The sequence below is a fragment of the Mytilus trossulus genome, unplaced genomic scaffold (assembly GCF_036588685.1).
Source record: "Mytilus trossulus isolate FHL-02 unplaced genomic scaffold, PNRI_Mtr1.1.1.hap1 h1tg000373l__unscaffolded, whole genome shotgun sequence".
Taxonomy (NCBI): domain Eukaryota; kingdom Metazoa; phylum Mollusca; class Bivalvia; order Mytilida; family Mytilidae; genus Mytilus; species Mytilus trossulus.
In genome coordinates this window covers 255144-275509 of record NW_026963340.1, presented here as the reverse complement: position 1 = coordinate 275509, position 20366 = coordinate 255144, and the positions used below count along the sequence as shown (strand labels likewise).

Sequence of the window (20366 nt, the reverse complement as noted above, 5' to 3'; positions counted from 1 at the left end):
TGATATGACATAGCTACTACGATCTTGGTCTTGAATGTTTTCTCATGTTGTATCCTCAACTGGTTTCTAACAACATATTGTACAATTAAATTTTCTTTCAAGGTAAGGCTGTTGAAGAGATACTGGTTAACATGATGATGATTTTGTCAACAACTGAGTGTATGGACACAGCATACCAAAGAGTAGAAAACTTTGCTCAAAGCGACATGCATACAGAACGCATTTTCACTACCAGGGAAAGCTTTGCTGATAATGAATACACTTTTGCAGCAGCAACAACAACAGCTGAAACAGAAAGCCATGCCTCAGGTTTTTATGTTGCAGAAACCAATACACCAATGTTATTGTCCAAAGAAAACAGAACATCCGATGCAAATGAATTAGAAAACTGTCCGTCTGAAATGCATCCCAAAAAAAGTCGTACGTCACATTTCGTTTCCGATAAATGCATTCCCTCCGAAATTCAACCTAAAGACATCAAATCGTCTGAGTTGATCTCTTTAGAAATGTATTCACCTGTTGTTGATAAAGCAAAGACTATTGCTTCAACTAACACAGCATCAGCAGGTTGCGGAACAGTTGAAACTGTTTTAGAAACTAATAAGTCGAAAGATTGTTATTCAGTTGCAGGAATAAGAATGCGTACTTTTTCATCTTTACAACGAAGATTTAAGACATCACAAACATCGACTAAGTCTGAATCCAGTACTGCCACATCTATACAAAAAGATAAAAGTCAAAGTAATAAATCTGAAAGAGAAAAAGAAAAGTTAATGCAAGAAGTAGCCGATCGATTGTCTCATGGCCAACTTCATGAAATGGTAATCAGCTCTATAAGAGCAGGGAAGTATAAGCAGAATATTATCCCTATTGATATCTGGGATTTTGGAGGGCAGAAAGATTACTACATGACTCATCAACTCTTCATCACGAGCAGAGGAATATTTGTGTTGATGTTTAATGGTAGCCTGAATCTGCATACACATATGTCTGATTTGTCATTTTTACCAGGACATTTCGGCAAACCAACCATCGCAGGTAAGCTTAGCTTGATTAATTTAAAACTTCTGTTAATAAAAATATTCAAAACGGCATATAGATAAACAAGATAGGAATACTGTTATTTTTAAAAAGTGTTAAAACAACACATTAACATCCAATTCCTAAACAACAACGTGACTAACGGAATGTATAACATATGCTAAGGTATCAACGATTTGACTGTCTTTCGTTAAACGAATACCATATTGATGATAAATTGTTTTACTCGCATATCCTTGTGTTACTATTGTTAATTTACAGCTTAGCACCTCGCACTTATAATAGTTATTTTAATTAAAAGTTAAAGGGTTGGGCTCTCGCAAACATGCAGAATGTGCCAGTCCAACGTGTAGATACTGTAATTCAGTGTTTACTGTTCATTGTCTTTAAATCGGCCTTTAGATTGTCAGCGTGTAATGTTGTTTATTTTTCATTTCGAAGACTGTAATGGAGATTTTTTGTAAGGAGCACACTCCTGCTAATGAAGTCTGTATAGTCTGAAAGTAGACGAGCGGTATCGTACGAGGTTTTTTTCCTTTAAGAAATGGGAAGTTCATATTTCGAAAATTGAAATAGTCCAGTTTGTCATTAATGAAAGGTAGTAGTCTTCATTTGAGTCAATATCGAGAAATATGGAAAGAAATTTGTTTGTAAAATTTATCATGTGGCAATGAACAAGAATGAATGAAAGTGCAGAAGTTTGTGTGTACAGTAATTATTACTATAATGTATGAATGATAATGTGGGTAAATCAGATACTCAGATCAGATATATTAGTGTGTAGGTGTGTGTGTGTGTCTTTGTCAATATATAGGTACTTCGACACGTGTACACTAAATATGTGTGTATTGTTTACAAACTTAGACAGGCAAACTAAAGGTCACGACACGATACATATCTAGGTCAAATCAATAACAAATTTAATAAAGATTGAATGTCATCTGTGAAAAATATATTTACACTCCAACTTACCTTTACGCAATAGTATTCCAAGCTTTTAAAACCACGTCGAAATTAATAATCCAAATTCACGAAACACTTCAAAAAATATTGTCCAAACACGAGGATAAGAAAAGTCGTGTGAGGTCACTTGACCGCAATTTATCTTTGATTAAATAATAAAAGAACCTAAAAAGTCATTCCGGATGAACGATCAAATTCCGTAAAACAATTATTGTGTGTAGATATTTTTTATATGAATATATCTGAAGATAATTTAAGTTATGTAAAAAAGACTATTGTAACAAATATAATAATAGTTTAATGTGTGAATTAAAACAATGTAATTTATTAGTTAATTTTACTGAATATTATCCCTGGGTATTCAGTTGTAATCTAACAGGGAAACTTGATGAAATGCTGTACACCAAGTTTAATTGTTAAACAGCAATATGTGCAATAAAGAATCAATTAGAGTGTTAAAAAAAAAAAAAAAAAAAAAAAAAAAAAGAGAAAAAAAATCAACATACAAAGCAGTCTTTCTAGTTTTGGTGGTAATTTTATGTTCATGGGGAGTGGATCTGTTAATCTCGGGTCTAGAATTCAGTGGTTTCACAATTCCTCTACTAACAAAACATGAGGAATAACTATATGGACAAGGAGCATAGGCTAGCTATCAAATTAGTTTTTCCACATAAGAAACTGCCTATACCAAGTCAGTTGTAATTCATTCGTTTGGTGTGTTTGAGTTGTTTATTTTTCCATTTGCTTTGGGATTTTCCATCGAAGTGTGTTTTTATTTGTTGTTTTAATTACAGAATATATGTATCACAAGCTAAGTGACCGAAGATATGTTCCAATAGCAACAATCAGAATCCCGTAATCTTTTTTTTGTATAATACCGGTAGTTGTTGGTTTCCTTTCGGTTTATGAAATTTAATAATTACTTTGGTATATTCCTTTTCATTATGGTTCTGTTAACCAAAATTTTCGCGACTTTCGGGGTTCAAAAATTACGTGGATCTTTCCTAACTTAATTACATAAGTTAAAGAAGAAAATCGTGAACTGAATAGCCGCGTTGTGGTCTTTAAAGGGTGAAATGCGAAATAAAGTATCCGCGAAAATAAATTGATTTACACTATATCCATGTCTGTAGTGACGTGTTGGTAGGCAATTGGTGTATGTTTACTAATATTGGTGTTCTTTTATGTTTTCTACGGATAAATGTAGGCATGGATTACCTAATGGATTTGATTGTTAGTCTACATGAGTCATATACCTTTTCAGGTATTCAGATATTCATACCCCTTGTTTGGTCGAGTTGGTGATTAAGTTGCATCATTGAATAAACAAAAAACACTAAAGACGCAACAGGTTCATGGACATACTAAATTAATCTTTTATTTCTTATTTGAATATTACGAAAACATTCAAAGTCTCATACATTTACAAGTACACATCCGCTTATATAAGGTAGATGTCACTCCGATGAAACTTAAGTGAATTATCAATTTGTTTGCAGGGGGGTCAATGTCGGTGATGTCAGCCTTTTTGTTTTCGATGTTATCATTCCCTCGAAACTCTGTGAAACTGAGACTCGAAATCCCTTTGGAAAAATCAATTAGGTGAATTTATATATTCGTGTAATGTCTCCTGTTTATCAAGTATTCAAGCGTTATTTCGTATTACCACTATTGAATTATTCCAACAATAAAGGTAAGCAGATCCTGCTACAAATTTGTCACTCGTCGTGTTGCTCATGTTGGTATAAAACTAGAAAATTCGGTAGATCACAGTAGTGAAACGGGAACGGTAAGTTAACGGGTGTTAAGACACCAGGAACATTACAAAATCAATGAAAAATGAACAGCTATAATGAATGAATGTTTATTCAATATGTGCAACTGATTTTACAGGAGATCTTCTGATAATGGTTGAATTTATTGAACTCTATTTCCAATGACACGTGTAAGTCGGTTGTATATTGTACCCTGAAGCTAACATTGAGCTATGTGTTATCGTATTTAAATTTATTATGTTTTTGTTGATAATTTTCTTTTCAGTTTACCTTCTGCACTGGGTGAACTCAATCCTGACATATTGCAAGCGCTCAGATGATGGATTTCCAAGAATAGTGTTCGTTGCAACACATAAAGACAAGATCCGTAAGGTACTGTATTTCTTTGAATGTTGAATTTGAACAATAATACAACAATAGCGTAAGTGTCTGCCGTAATATTGAGTGGAAAGAATTAATGACCTTCTGCTTTTTCAGCTTAACGTGTTTCGCGTCCAAATTCAAAATTTAATATTTTAAATGTTTTTGTGGAATTATTACGAATGGTTTGCACTTGATTTTGTCATCTTTGATTGACAAATATAATCTGATTCATTCGTTGTAAATAAAAAAATATATACGACATCTTTACCAGGTTCAATGATACTTTGAGGTATTTCATCATCAAAACAAAGAATTGAACAACTAAATAGTTATTAAAGGTACAGGATTATGATATAATACGTCAGACGCGCATTTCGTCTATATAGGACCCATCTGTTACGCTCAGATCAAAATAGATATAAAGTTAAACAAGTACAAAGTTGAAGAGCATTAAGGACACAAAATTCAAAAAAAAGATGTGCCAAATACAGCTAAGGTAATCTATTCCTGTAATAAGAAAATCCATAGTTTTTCTAAAAAAAACATAGTTTTGTAAACAGGAAATAGAAAAAAAATGACTGTATAATTGAAATTCGTGTCAACACCGAGGTGCTGACTCCTGGACTGGACCAGCAGTGGCTTCGACCCACTGGTGTAAAGCAAAGGTACCAGGATTATGATTTAATACGCCAGGCGGGCGTTTCGTCTTTATAAAACTCATTAGTAACGCACAGATCAAAATAGTTATAAAGTCAAACAAGTACAAAAAAGTAAAATCACAAAAATACGGAACTTAGAGGAAAATCTATTCGAAAAGTCCATAATCACATGGCAATCATATAACAAAACGCATCAAAAACGAATAGAGAAGAACTGTCATATTCCTAACTTGGTACAGGCATTTTCAAATGTAGAAAATGGTGGATTAAACCTGGTTCTATAGCGCTAACCCTCTCACTTTAATGACAGTCTCATCAAATTCCGTTATATTTACATTGATGCGTTAAATAAACAGACACGATAAATAAAATTGTCAAAATATGGGTACATCAGTCATCATCGTATAACAATTTTAAAAGGAACAAGTTAACAGAAAACAAAAACATCTACTATCTACGAACAAATTCATTTATTTGAGTGTCTGAGGTAAGAAAATTTTATTCGTCACATAAATTTGTCGTTCAATGTGCATACAAACAATTTTAAAATTTACATAGGCAATGTTAGCATGCAACAAGTACACACAATGTGAAAGGTCAATATTTTGGAAAACTGTTCACAGTGAAACAACAAACACAACTGATTTTTAATTTGAGTTCATTTATATATTTCGGAGTTTGATATGACGTCCATTATCACTGAACTAGTACACATCTTTGTTTAGGGTCCAGCTAAATTACTCCTCCGGGTTGGTATTTTCTCGCTATATTGAAGACCCATTAATGACCTTCGGAATTTTTCCGCTATATTGAAAACCCATTAATGAACTGCGGACTTTTTCCGCTCTTTGGTCGGGTTGACAGAATCCTCATTTCTGTTCTTTATTTTATATAACATACTTATTACGTGTTCTGGAATAGTTGATCTTTTCTACGGAATTCACGGAACAGTATTAATAAAGAGCAACTATATGAAGCACTAGAGTGTTATTTTTCCTCTTCCAAACTGTTTATGCATTAGAGCTTATCCTTATTCTTTTATTCTACTTGTTTTATATTCAGGTCCCTGTTTACTTGTTGAAAACTGCACACACTTGTGGAAACTTATAAGTTACTATTAGTAAAACAAAGCAACTGTGAAAACTTCAACCATACATTTTTTTCCAGAATGTTGATAAACACAGGCAGAAATTGGAGACAGTCATTCAAACCATATTTGAATCACACGCAGGGATCAAACATCTTGAATTCAAACCATTGATTTTCGTCAATGCTATGAACAAAGCGGACCCAGGGATCCAAGCTTTACGTCAACGTCTGATGGATAGAGCTAAAGAGCATCCTCAATGGGGTAAAGAACTGCCAACAGCATGGGTCCCATTAGAACTATGTCTAGCACAACAAGTAGAAACAGGTGTGAACATATTGACAATGGAACAACTACAGATGTTTAATGCTAAAAATGAGTCAATGGTATTGACAGATAAGCAGTTGCAAGCGTTCCTGAAAGAACAACATTCACTCGGTAAATTGCTCTACTTTGACGTAGCCAATCTTCGACATTTTGTAATCATAACACCAGCATATTTGGTGGAGGTTCTAAGATCAATTGTCACAGAGAAGCAATTTTGGCCAAAAGGGAAACAATTACAAAGTATTTTCCATACCATGGAGAAAACAGGAGCACTCAGTCGCGAAGATATTGATGTCCTTTGGCACCAACAGATGTTTACGCATATTCTGTCAAATAAAGATTTCATAATTGAAGTATTGGTTCATCTTGATGTACTAGTTGCTGAAAGTAGGACATCAAGCGATTTAAGAATTTCACTTGACGAAGTTTCAAAATTTATTGTCCCATCAATGATTACAAGGTCAAACAACACGAATTACATGAGAAACAAATGCAAGACTGAAACTTCAATTTTGCTGTCGTACAAGTTCACAGAAAAAGTTATACCTCCTGCCTTTCCATACAGATTTATTGCTTCTTTTGTAGACACGTGGGGAGTGAAAAATTATAAAAACAAGAAGCGAATGCTTTTCAGCGATTTAGCAGTTGTTGAAGTAGACGACAAGCATGATGTGGCAGTGCAGGTTATAGAAAATAGAGTGGTTGTGTCACTTATCCATGCAGAAATGAAAGAGAATATTGTCCCAACAATTGCAACTTCGGTCCAAGAATGTCTGACTGCAGCTATTCACAGAATTTCAGAGTTTTACTCAACTCTTTCAGCAGACTCAACTACCACAGATAAAAGATCGGAGTTACAAATGGTCATGCCATTTGAGATTGAGTTTGGAGTTCATTGCAAAAAAAGATTATGTTTTTTTCTTCATAACAAAATACCAACATCAGCAAAATGGCAATGTCCAGAACACAAAGTTCATCACGATATCAGCTGTTTAAAACTATGGTTTTCAGAAAAGGTAAAATAACACTTTACATTTTCCCTTTTGGTAATGCTAGTGTATGTGAGATGTTCAATGTATTTCGTAAAAATAACGCTGACTCCATTACAAAGATCTTGTTAACAGCCAATGTCATAATCTTCATATTAACAAATATTTCTTTTATTTTCATGAAGCTTTTCTATTAATATAAACTCTTCATGCACATTTCAAACTGATATTTCCCCGTTCTCGTTGTGTTTCGTACGTCCTGAGTACGTTTCCGTCATGATTCATTCAGCATAATTGTGTTCATAATTCATCGTTCCGTGTGTCATTTACTTTCGTGGTCACTGTTTAGTTTCCGGTTTACTTTCCCATGGTATTTTGACCCCCCTACCATAGTATATTGAACCCCCTGCTATAGATCTAGCTTTTCGAATTCCTTAACATAGTAATCATACTCCAATAAGTAGTTTGTATGTAACAAACTTGTTGGAACAGATATTTTGAAAATTTTACTTTGCCATGGTATTTTGACCCCCATACCATAGTAAATTGAACCCCTTACTCTAGACCTTTAATTTAAAAAATTCTGGCAATTCTAACTCTTTTCTGTAGTTAGGATACACTAACCAAAGGAATATGGCTGTTGTATTCTTATAGTTCGTGTCTATGCATTTTCGTTTGTTTTTGTTGCACTTCGGTGTTCTGTTGTTTCGTTGTTTTCCTCTTATAGTTGATGTGTTTCCCTCAATTTGAGTTTGTAACCTGGATTCGTTTCTTCTCAATCGATTTATGACTTTTGAGCAACGGTAATGTAATGTTGACTTTAATTTCATCGCATTTGACAATCTTTGATTGCAAAGTAATAAATTGTTATTTTTATTGACAATAAACATGATGGTAGGATACTTTTAAAATTCCTGAGACTGTAAGGGGAGGGATAGAGCTTGATTTTCATATGATGAAGACATAATCTTCAATAAATGTTTTAAAGTCTGAAGATGCCAGTAACTACTAGTATTCTTTATGTATTATTGTCATTTTGTTTAGTTTCTTTTGTTGCCTATTCAGACATCTGACTCGGTTTTCTTTGAACTGAATTTTTACTGTGCGTATTGCTGTGGGTTTGTTTTTCTACATTGGCTAGATGAATGGGATGACGGTTGAGAACTCACAAAACAAGTTTAACCCCGCCGCATTTTGCGCTTGTCTAAAGTCAGGAGCCTCTGGCCTTTGTTAGTATTGAAGGATTTTTAATTTTGGTTCATTACGATGTTTTGGAGTTTAAAATGCCCTTCATTATCACTGAACAAGTACACATTTTCATTTAGGGGAAAACTGGAGCATGCCTTTGGGTGTGGGATTTTCTTGCTGTGTTGAATACCCAATGGTGGCCCTCGGTTGTTTTGTTTTGCTATTTGGCCGCGTTGTCATCTCTTTGACACATTCCCCATTTTCATTCTCAATTTTGTGAAAAATTACAGAATAAGAATGAAATATCCGTGATAGCACAGTTAACTTTTTACGATGAAATAATTTTATTTTTGAATAGCCGAATGATAACTTAACATTTCTCTGTCAACGTTTGTTTATTAACGACTCCGCCACGAAATACTAGTTATTATCATTTTGACAAATATTTAATATAATACGCTGATCGTTGATAAACAAAAACAGCGTTAAAGTTTGTCTCTTTAAATCCGCCAACAAAATGTGTACACATGTACAAGTTTAACATTTCAGAATGAATTTTAGGTTGTTTAATTTCATTCTTTTTTAAATTCTAAAGGTAGTGCAGTTACTTGGAATCTGTTAGTCCGTGAAGCAAGTGAAAAGGCTAATTGTACAATATACATTAATGTATTGTTCTAATGTAATATTGCAGCAACAGTGGTTTATCAATGTTTTTATTTCATAAATCGACTAAGATAAGAATGCTTTTTTCGTTGTAACTGCATTTGACGTACCACAAGAAATAATTTGCAACATAACCTTGATTGGCAAAAACTCAGAACTAGCAGTGCAGATCCATTTTTTATCACTCAATTCGAGGTTACATTTATATGTATTAACAACATTGACTGTAAACATGCTTTTCTTGTAGCTGCCTCGTGAAAAATGTGATGCATCTTGCAAGGGTATGTATGTTCTAGAAACCAACTTAAGATACTGCTAAAAGGTCTTTCAACCGAGTCAACTTTCAAAAGCTCACAAGAAGGAAGCTTTTAAAGCAAGAGTTCCAAATGGTGAAGTTGAAATCATCCCTTCGTAAATTTAACGGACGCCATCACGAGTTGGTTGACCGTTATTGAATAATCGTTTCACAAATGATAACGGATATGTTCCTTACGTCGAAACTACAATCCTCTTCCCTTTCATGGATGTGACCTACCAAATTAGACTATTTACTGGATTTATTATCATATAAGCAACACGACGGGTGCCACATGTGGAGCAGGATCTGCTTTCTCTTCCGGAGCACCTGAGATCACCCCTAGTTTTTGGTAGGGTTCGTGTTGTTTATTCTTTACTTATCTATGTTTTGTCATGTGTACTATTGTTTGTCTTTTTCATTCTTAGCCATGGCGTTGTCAGTTTGTTGTAGATTTATGAGTGGGACTGTCCCTTTGGTATATTTCCCCCTCTTTTATGATTGTCAATGAAAGAAATCTCAGGCAGAAACCAAATGACCTAGACATTACAAACCATTGGTCAGCGGACGACCTTCAACAAAACCAAAACTGAATGGCAAGCTATAAAAACACCGAATTGTCAAATTATAATCATTCAAACGATACAAAACATGGCCTGATATTGATATATTCATGTTTTTGTAACTTGTTTAACCTGACCTGTCCATGTATCTGTTAATATAAAATCGTTATGGATGTATTAATATTTAAAAGAGGGGCGAAAGATACCAGAGGAACAATCAAACTCATAGCGAAAATAAACTGACAAAGCCATGACTTAAACATGAAAAGGCAAACACACAAATAATAGTACAAAAGACACACAACATAGAAAACTAAAGACTTATCAACACGAACCCCACCTAAAACTGGGGGAGACTTCAGGTGCTCCGGAAGGATATATATCATATAACATATCCCAATCTGTAAATTATCTATAGATACAAAACATGTCAAAAACTGGCATCAGGCTAATGTTCACCCAAAAGAACAATGTTGTTTCATAATGAAACACACAATAACCATTGACGATGTTCCTGACTTGGCTTGCACAAGGCATGTATCTCTTTCAATCTTTTCTTGCTTTTTCCCATCTCAACAGAGCTGTCATATCATGCGAAATCAAAAGTTTTAAAAAACCTTAATGTTTTTAATTTATTAAACATCAAATAAAGTAGTACAATGTGTAGCATGTATTTGGCCTATTGAGTTGCGAGGTGAAATAAGTGTTTTTGAGATTGTTATATTAATTGGTAGCTTTACAAAAAGTGATAAACAAAACATACAATACACATAGATGCAGACAAACTACTGCGGACAATTTTATTGTAATTTAAACAATATACATTATCATTACAGAGTATGTCAAAGGAACGAAAGCCAGACCAAATTACTTTACCTACTAGAATTTAATTAGACTATACCATACGAAAGTCAGACCAAATTACTTTACCTACTAGAATTTGATTAGACTATGACATACGAATGCCAGTTCATATTACTTTACCTACTAGAATTTGATTAGACTATACCATACGAAAGTCAGACCAAATTACTTTACCTACTAGAATTTGATTAGACTATAACATACGAAAGTCAGACCAAATTACTTTACCTACTAGAATTTGATTAGACTATAACATACGAAAGTCAGACCAAATTACTTTACCTACTAGAGTTTTATTAGACTATACCATACGAAAGTCAGACCAAATTACTTTACCTACTATAATTTGATTAGACTATACCATACGAAAATCAGACCAAATTACTTTACATTTGTACCTACTAGAATTTGATTAGACTATACCATACGAAAGTCAGACCAAATTACTTTACCTACTAGAATTTGATTAGACTATACCATACGAAAGTCAGAACAAATTACTTTACCTACTAGAATTTGATTAGACTATACCATACGAAAGCCAGACCAAATTACTCTACCTACTAGAATTTGATTAGACTATACCATACGAAAGTCAGACCAAATTACTTTACCTACTAGAATTTGATTAGACTATAACATACGAAAGTCAGACCAAATTACTTTACCTACTAGAATTTGATTAGACTATAACATACGAAAGTCAGACCAAATTACTTTACCTACTAGAATTTGATTAGACTATAACATACGAAAGTCAGACCAAATTACTTTACCTACTAGAGTTTTATTAGACTATACCATACGAAAGTCAGACCAAATTACTTTACCTACTATAATTTGATTAGACTATACCATACGAAAATCAGACCAAATTACTTTACATTTGTACCTACTAGAATTTGATTAGACTATACCATACGAAAGTCAGACCAAATTACTTTACCTACTAGAATTTGATTAGACTATACCATACGAAAGTCAGAACAAATTACTTTACCTACTAGAATTTGATTAGACTATACCATACGAAAGCCAGACCAAATTACTCTACCTACTAGAATTTAATTAGACTATACCATACGAATGCCAGCTCAAATTACTTTACCTACTAGAATTTGATTAGACTATAACATACGAAAGTCAGACCAAATTACTTTACCTACTAGAATTTGATTAGATTATAACATACGAAAGTCAGACCAAATAACTTTACCTACTAGAATTTAATTAGACTATACCAAACGAATGCCAGTTCAAATTACTTTACCTACTAGAATTTTATTAGACTATACCGTACGAAAGTCAGATAAAATTACTTTACCTACTAGAATTTGATTAGACTATACCATACGAAAGTCAGACCAAATTACTTTACCTACTAGAATTTGATTAGACTATAACATACGAAAGTCAGACCAAATTACTTTACCTACTAGAATTTGATTAGACTATAACATACGAAAGTCAGACCAAATTACTTTACCTACTAGAGTTTTATTAGACTATACCATACGAAAGTCAGACCAAATTACTTTACCTACTATAATTTGATTAGACTATACCATACGAAAATCAGACCAAATTACTTTACATTTGTACCTACTAGAATTTGATTAGACTATACCATACGAAAGTCAGACCAAATTACTTTACCTACTAGAATTTGATTAGACTATACCATACGAAAGTCAGAACAAATTACTTTACCTACTAGAATTTGATTAGACTATACCATACGAAAGCCAGACCAAATTACTCTACCTACTAGAATTTGATTAGACTATACCATACGAAAGTCAGACCAAATTACTTTACCTACTAGAATTTGATTAGACTATAACATACGAAAGTCAGACCAAATTACTTTACCTACTAGAATTTGATTAGACTATAACATACGAAAGTCAGACCAAATTACTTTACCTACTAGAATTTGATTAGACTATAACATACGAAAGTCAGACCAAATTACTTTACCTACTAGAGTTTTATTAGACTATACCATACGAAAGTCAGACCAAATTACTTTACCTACTATAATTTGATTAGACTATACCATACGAAAATCAGACCAAATTACTTTACATTTGTACCTACTAGAATTTGATTAGACTATACCATACGAAAGTCAGACCAAATTACTTTACCTACTAGAATTTGATTAGACTATACCATACGAAAGTCAGAACAAATTACTTTACCTACTAGAATTTGATTAGACTATACCATACGAAAGCCAGACCAAATTACTCTACCTACTAGAATTTAATTAGACTATACCATACGAATGCCAGCTCAAATTACTTTACCTACTAGAATTTGATTAGACTATAACATACGAAAGTCAGACCAAATTACTTTACCTACTAGAATTTGATTAGATTATAACATACGAAAGTCAGACCAAATAACTTTACCTACTAGAATTTAATTAGACTATACCAAACGAATGCCAGTTCAAATTACTTTACCTACTAGAATTTTATTAGACTATACCGTACGAAAGTCAGATAAAATTACTTTACCTACTAGAATTTAATTAGACTATACCATACGAATGCCAGTTCAAATTACTTTACCTACTAGAATTTGATTAGACTATACCATACGAATGCCAGTTCAAATTACTTTACCTACTAGAATTTAATTAGACTATACCATACGAATGCCAGTTCAAATTACTTTACCTACTAGAATTTATTTAGACTATACAATACGAAAGTCAGATCAAATTACTTTACCTACTAGAATTTTATTGGACTATAACATACGAAAGGCAGATCAAATTACTTTACCTACTAGAATTTAGTTAGACTATACCATACAAAAGACAGATCAAATTACTTTACCTACTAGAATTTAATTAGACTAAACCATACGAAAGCCAGATCAAATTACTTTACCTACTACCATACTAAATCTTTTTCACTCGTAATAGCTGACACACATGTTTGCTATGGACTATGTTTCTTTAACAGTAACAATAGTTGTCAATGATAACATGTATCGACACTTTTCGACGATCCCATCATTTTAAAGTAACTATACGCTTGTACTTTATTGTATCTGAGTATACTAATATCAAAACAACAAATAGTACACTGCTAATGTTAAATACTGTTGAACGTGTCTTACAAGAAACAAACACATTGTATTTTATCCATTCATTTCATTTCTTCTTCTTTTTTTTCTTTTTTTTTTTTTGGGGGGGGGGGTCAAGTAGCACTCTTTAAAGGAAAGACTGAATTTTTATTTTAATATATTATTGTAAATTCAACATTCAGTAAGTATACATTTTCTCATTTATTGTTATGATAGGGTTAGGAAGAGTTGAAAAGGAACAATCTCCATCGGAAAAAGCCCTAAGAAGACTTGCTTCTTGTCTTGAAGTAAATGAATGTCGAGAATTGTTAATCAGACTTAGATTAGACACAAAAGTTTTGAATGATTTACAAGACAAACTTGCTCACTCGGCTTTTCATGTAAATGATTTCAAATACACAGCCATGTCAATATGGAAGACAAGCGTGACTGATTCGTCCTTCAAGACCATTGAAGATAAGTTTGGTGAAATAGACAAACACTTACTTTGTGAGGTATGAATAAATATAAGCTGCATTTCGTCTCATCAATTTAATAGTTCGTTACAGACTAAGCATAACACAAACTTTAAGTCCAGTTCACACAGTGTCCACGTCGTTAACAGCCATATAGAGTTGTGGTTTGAGAGCAAATGAAAAAACTATCAAACAAAGTAAAAAACAAAATAGAATGTAAACAATTGCATTTTACATTATCTCCCTCAACAATGATCAAAACTCAAACACCATAGTAATCTACAAAATGCACAGACTTGATAAGATGTTAAACAATCAATAGCTAATAGCAAGAAACCCAACAGATTGATGATAACTGAATATTTACACGATATAAATGATGACAGAAAGTTACGTATGTCACAAGATCCATAGTTGGGAACAGATTATTGAGGTATCAGTCATAAATGAGAGTCAACATCTTCCTAGGTTTATATCTTTAATAATAAGGATGACTGATACCTGAAATGTATATAAACACAGTACATTAGTAATTTATTAGTTAGTTACCCACTACAACCACTTGATTTCAATCCAGCATTTGAATAGTAACACAAGAAAAATGTGGCGAGTAACACTATATTTGTAAGCCCTCAACATGTCCCTCAGCCTAAAACATTGGTTTAACAACATAATATACGAAAAAAGATTTTGTAAGTTCTTAATATTCCACATCAAACACTTGTGTACCAACATCATTTCAGAAACAACAGTTTGTGACCTCTAGACTTACCACACAAACTTAAATATAATGTAACAACCCAATGTAAGAACAATAAGTTTGTGAGTTTTAAGCATTTTGCTCAAACTCAAACAGTGGTGTAACAACACAAGGTCATAAACAACAGTTCGTGAGTTCTCACCATTCCGCTCAACCTTAAACGATTAACCGGACACTTTTAAAAGTATTTTTTTAAAGAAATTACTGGAATTAGTTATGATGTGTTTTATAAATTTGCTGGTTGCAAGGGTACTCATTATTCTAAATACTACGGATTTTCGTGTTCCAGATAAAGATCAAATTAGCCTTGTTTTGCACAACGTTTTGGTTTTTTGTACTTTTCAACTTTGTACTTTTTTTTTTATTTCTTTACTATTGTGATCTTGACGTCGCTGGTGGGTCTTATGTAGACGAAGCACGCGTATGGTGTATTAGATTATAGGCCTTTGCAATTAGCATGTCGAAATGTCCTATTGTAGTGTAGATTCTTGTATTTCTCTGTCCGTAATGTTCTTGCATTTATTTGTACAGTCATCCTGTCATGAAATGTTATCTTTTTAGTGTTTCATTTTACAATGCCATAAAACGGGAGGTTTGGCTTGCCGCAAAACCAGGTTCAACCCACCATTTTTATCAAAATGTCCTTTACTAAGTCCGGAAAATGGCAGTTCTTGACTTATAGTTAATTTTTTGTGTATTGCATTGTCGTTTTTGTTTTTTGTTGCGCTAAAGTGTTTCTGTTGTTTCGTTGTTTTCCTCTGATATTTGATGTGTATACCTAAGATTGAGTTTGTAACCCGGATTTGTTTTCTCTCAATCGCTTTATTACTTTGGAACAGCGGTATATACAAAATTTAGTCCTGGAATATATGATGAGTTTATTTGTATACTACTGTTGCTTTTATTTACGATATTGATTACCAATATATCTGGTATATGCATAAGAGTCGAAATAATGCATTTGAATACCATCAAAAGTTAAGTTAACGTTTTCCAGCTGTTCTCTTACAAATTGTTGCTTTTATAAGTATCATGCAACTCATCATTTCAGTAGCTTTGAATCTTGATCAGCGATGAATAAATCAATCCTTATTTGACCTGTACCGACATATTGCGCTAGACTTTAATGAGCTAGTTCACGGGATAAAAGTCCACATGAATACAGGTCACCTAGCCCAGACACATTAGTCCGGCTCCAAACAAACCAGGTCTCATGCTTAAAGGAGAAGCAGCATCTGTCAATTTTTAAGTTGTTGGCTTGGCATTGACGGAATAGACACTACACGCTACAACGAGCCTAATTTTGATGAGTGTTTTGTTTTTTAGATTACACCGGCAAGTAATTTTCTGAATGGAAAATGTGTTATGCACCCCATTGCTTATCAGATTAGGTCGTTTCCCCTTTTCCATCAAGGGAACGCCACAAATTGTATGAATAACATATATCTAACCTTGTATTCGTATTCCTTTGTCTGTTGTAGTTTTTTCTATAAAAAGTAGGCAGATAATGATATAGTGAAACAGTTGATGTATTGATATTATTGTTCATCCCTTAATTTCAGGTGAATAGAGATGTAAATGTGGATGATGTACTGAAGAAATTTAGTAAGTGTAACAAGATGCTTGATTTTAAGTATACCTATAATACATTTTGTCGAATTTGCAAATATTCACATTTTAACACATTTAGAATTGGGTAGCCATGTAAACAAAATAAGTAAAGGCGATATTCGATTAACATAACAATTTTAAAAGCAACGTTACCACTGCAAGGTAATTCATAGGCAAAACAAATTCTAACTTAATCAAAAGTAAAAACAGATGCTCGGATAAACCTAGTTATACATTTAACTGAAAACTGTCATTAGGTCAAGAGTCTCTTTTCTGACGGCAAGTTGTTGTTTCTCTTCATCGGATTTAGTTACATAACAATGTAACAATTTCAAGGGTCTACAACTGGTTGGTTTGAATAGTTCAAGGACAAATGTAAGGTGGTTTTAAAGTGGATGATCAGCAGTCTATAGCAGGTTGTAAATATACTTTCACAAAATGAAACTGCAGTCACATGTATCTTTTGTTTGTTTAATGCATAAATTTACATATTTCACAACTCTCCGACAGACATTGTCAATCGAATACAAGGCTGTACAAGGCTATTATCAAACATTACATATACTTCATCAGATGTAACCAAACACATTAAGGATCTTGTACAATAACACAGGAAAGTGTGTGTTATTCCATATATGGGAATGGAACAAATAAGTAGGTAACATATTGGAAATTTTGCATAAAATGTATCTTTCATTCTTACTCAGAGTACATAAAATTAAAATCACAAAAATACTGAACTCCGATGAAATTCAAAACCACAAGTTCCTAATCAAATGGTAAAATCAAATCAAAAGTTCAAAAGCTTAAAACGAACGGAAAACAACTGTCGTGTTCCTGACTTGGTACAGACATTTTCTTATGTAGAACATGGTGGATTTACGTTGGTTTTATAGCTAGCTAAACCTTTCACTTGTATGACAGTCGTAAAAAATACAAGTGTATTGACAACGATGTGTGAACAACACAAACAGGAATCTCCTGTTCAGTAGTTGTCGTTTGTTTATGTGGTTCAGAAGTGTTTCTTGTTTTTCGTTTTTATATAGATTATACCGTTGGTTTTCTCGTTTTAATGGTTTTACATCAGTAGTTTTTTGGGGCCCTTGATATCTTACTGTTCGGTGTGAGTCAAGGCTCCGTGTTGAAGATCGTACCTTTGTCAACGTATATTTGTTCCACCTAACAGAAGTTCCAGTGGAAACTTTATTATAAACAATGTTATAACACCTGTACCTGTCGAAACAAATATTCTATACTATTTATTCCGTTAGGAACAACTGCTGTAATATTTATTCCTGTGGAAATAATATTCCAGAATAGTTTTTCCATTTGGAACTTATCTTATGAAGGAACTTCTATTCCGTGACACCTTGACCTATAATGGTTTACTTTTATAAATTGTGACTTGGATGGAGAGTTGTCACATTGGCACTCGCATCACATCTTCCTATATCTATAGAAACTATAGGTAAAAAAGTTTTAAAAAAAAAGGTGTATAGCAGTCAACTTTTTCCATGACACATACACATTGAAGGGATGTATAAGTACAGAGATAAGTCACACACAAGAACGAAACACGAAAAGCGAAAAGGCACACAGACAAAGCACACATGCAAAAACTAAAGAAACAAGACAAACGGTTCATCACTGACGCTCAGATTAACCTATTTGGCAGCATTCCTGGAATTATAAGATAAAGTACTAGAACATTTACACCATTTATTAATGACATGCAAGCGAGAGGGTTACCTAGCTATAAAACCAGGTATACTCCGAGATTTCTAAATAAGGAATGCATCTACCATTTCATGCATATGAAAATTGTTTTCAATTCGTTTGATGTGTTTGAGCTTTTGATTTTGCTATTTGATAAGTGACTTTTTGTTATGAGTTTTTGGTAATGAAGTGAAACCTTACTTCCAGATATTCTAGAAGATCGAGCGAACACAACACCTACGAACGCTACATTACAAGAATTGTCAAATCATATCGGAAATAGCAGCATGCAGCTAGGAGTAGAACTAGGATTGCGGAGCGCTGAGATTCAAGAAATTCAAAACGATCACAGTTGTAAACTGTTACATCAGAATAAAGAAATATTACGAATTTGGAGCCAATCAAAATTTCCTAAGCCAACGATTAAAGAACTGATTAAAGCTTTACAACGAATTGGAAAAATCGATTGCCTTCGGGAAATCTTGTTTTAAACAGTTCAAGGTGATAATAAAAACAATAGAAACAACTTTTGTAAATGTAGATTTTATTAGGATACATGTTTTTTCTTCTAAATTAAACTTTGTAAAAACAAAAAACATGTGCGTATAGTTGCTTTATACTAACAAGAGTGCACACGCTTGGGTTTTCTGTGACAAAAGTCGCAGGCTCGAGAAAACACAAAACCTAACACTATATATGGACTTGATCACAACATCTTAACCTTGTTCGCTGATCCATGAAATGAGATCTCAAGATTTGATGAAAACTGTCTGAGGAGAATGAGGACCTCGCAAAATACGAACATACTAAATATAGTCATCTTTTTACTCCTAAAAGAAAAAAATAACATTATAAAAGTTTTAACTTTTTTCAAGTAGTCACTGAACCATGATAATGAGGTCAAGACCAATGGACAACTTCTTAACATAAGGCATCTATATTCACAGTATGAAGCATTTATGTCTTCTTCCTTCTTAAATATAAAGCTTTGAAGTTAGCAAACGCCACAATCACCCGCCGGATTACTATCCCTATGTCGAGCTTTCTACGATAAAAGTCATTTAAATGAACTAGGTGATAAACATGATTAATATCTCTACTTTAACATACACATAGACAATGAAAAAAGAATTTATCACAAACGAAAAGAGATAAAGCAGCATCCATCCAGAACTACAAATGAAAAATCATAACTTAATACACGAATGTTGGATGTACAAATACCGAAACACGTCTAAAAGCATTGCGAAAGTATACTCAGCTTAGAAAGGAAATTAGGTCATATTCGGGACTTAAAAGACCAAACGACAGTAAAATATGTCGTTAGTTAGTGTGATGGTGTAAATAAAATTAACGGAGTGCAATTTTTTATCTTTCTTCCTCTTAACTCTGCTGGAGCAGTTTCGACATAAGGAGCACACTAAGTGGGTATAGTGTGAACATGCACGAGCATAACCTATCAATTGAGATACTTTAACACCATAGGATGGAACAGAAGGTATGTGACTGATCAGAAATGGGAAATTGATAATTGAAAAGATGAAATAGAAAAAGTCAATTGCACGAGGTCGTTATCTATTTATATCAATGTTTATATCAGGTTTTGTGACCGTTGACAGTTTTCCGAGGTCATCTCGATCGTTAATTAGATGTCATGTAAACTTAAATTCACACGAAATACTTATATATATTTATTAACGAGTACATGCATTGTTAATTGTTTATTTTAGACTTAGTGCATTTTGGATATACGCTTAGTATGTTATAAATCAAATATGAGAATTTGAGTCAAATCGGTGAACATGAATTTGACAGGTAATGCCCTTTGAAAAAAAGAGTTTCGGAATACTACCAATACATGTTTATTATCTAAATAGGTAGACACACTATAACGGAATCTAAGGTAAATCCCTCACAATTTTTGCATTAATATTTATACATC

The 20366-nt window shown here is 33.2% G+C and overlaps 1 protein-coding gene across 1 annotated transcript; it reads left to right on the top strand.

The window, feature by feature from the left end:
* The first annotated feature begins 318 nt into the window (after positions 1 to 318).
* LOC134701910 (uncharacterized) lies at positions 319 to 19012 on the top strand. Its single transcript, XM_063563016.1, has 7 exons — positions 319 to 1038; positions 4045 to 4151; positions 5969 to 7231; positions 9303 to 9336; positions 14099 to 14376; positions 16660 to 16702; positions 18632 to 19012. Exons 1-7 carry the CDS (start codon positions 339 to 341, stop codon positions 18913 to 18915), a joined length of 2709 nt encoding a protein of 902 aa, XP_063419086.1. The 5' UTR covers positions 319 to 338; the 3' UTR covers positions 18916 to 19012.
* Positions 19013 to 20366: the final 1354 nt, after the last annotated feature.

Bases quoted from the DNA above. Each gene is read 5' to 3' on its own strand.
- LOC134701910 (XM_063563016.1), top strand. From the start codon at position 339: ATGTTATTGTCCAAAGAAAACAGAACATCCGATGCAAATGAATTAGAA. The intron at 9,337-14,098 runs GTATGTATGTTC...TTGTTATGATAG, and splicing joins ATGTGATGCATCTTGCAAGG to GGTTAGGAAGAGTTGAAAAG. The intron at 16,703-18,631 runs GTAAGTGTAACA...CCTTACTTCCAG, and splicing joins TGATGTACTGAAGAAATTTA to ATATTCTAGAAGATCGAGCG.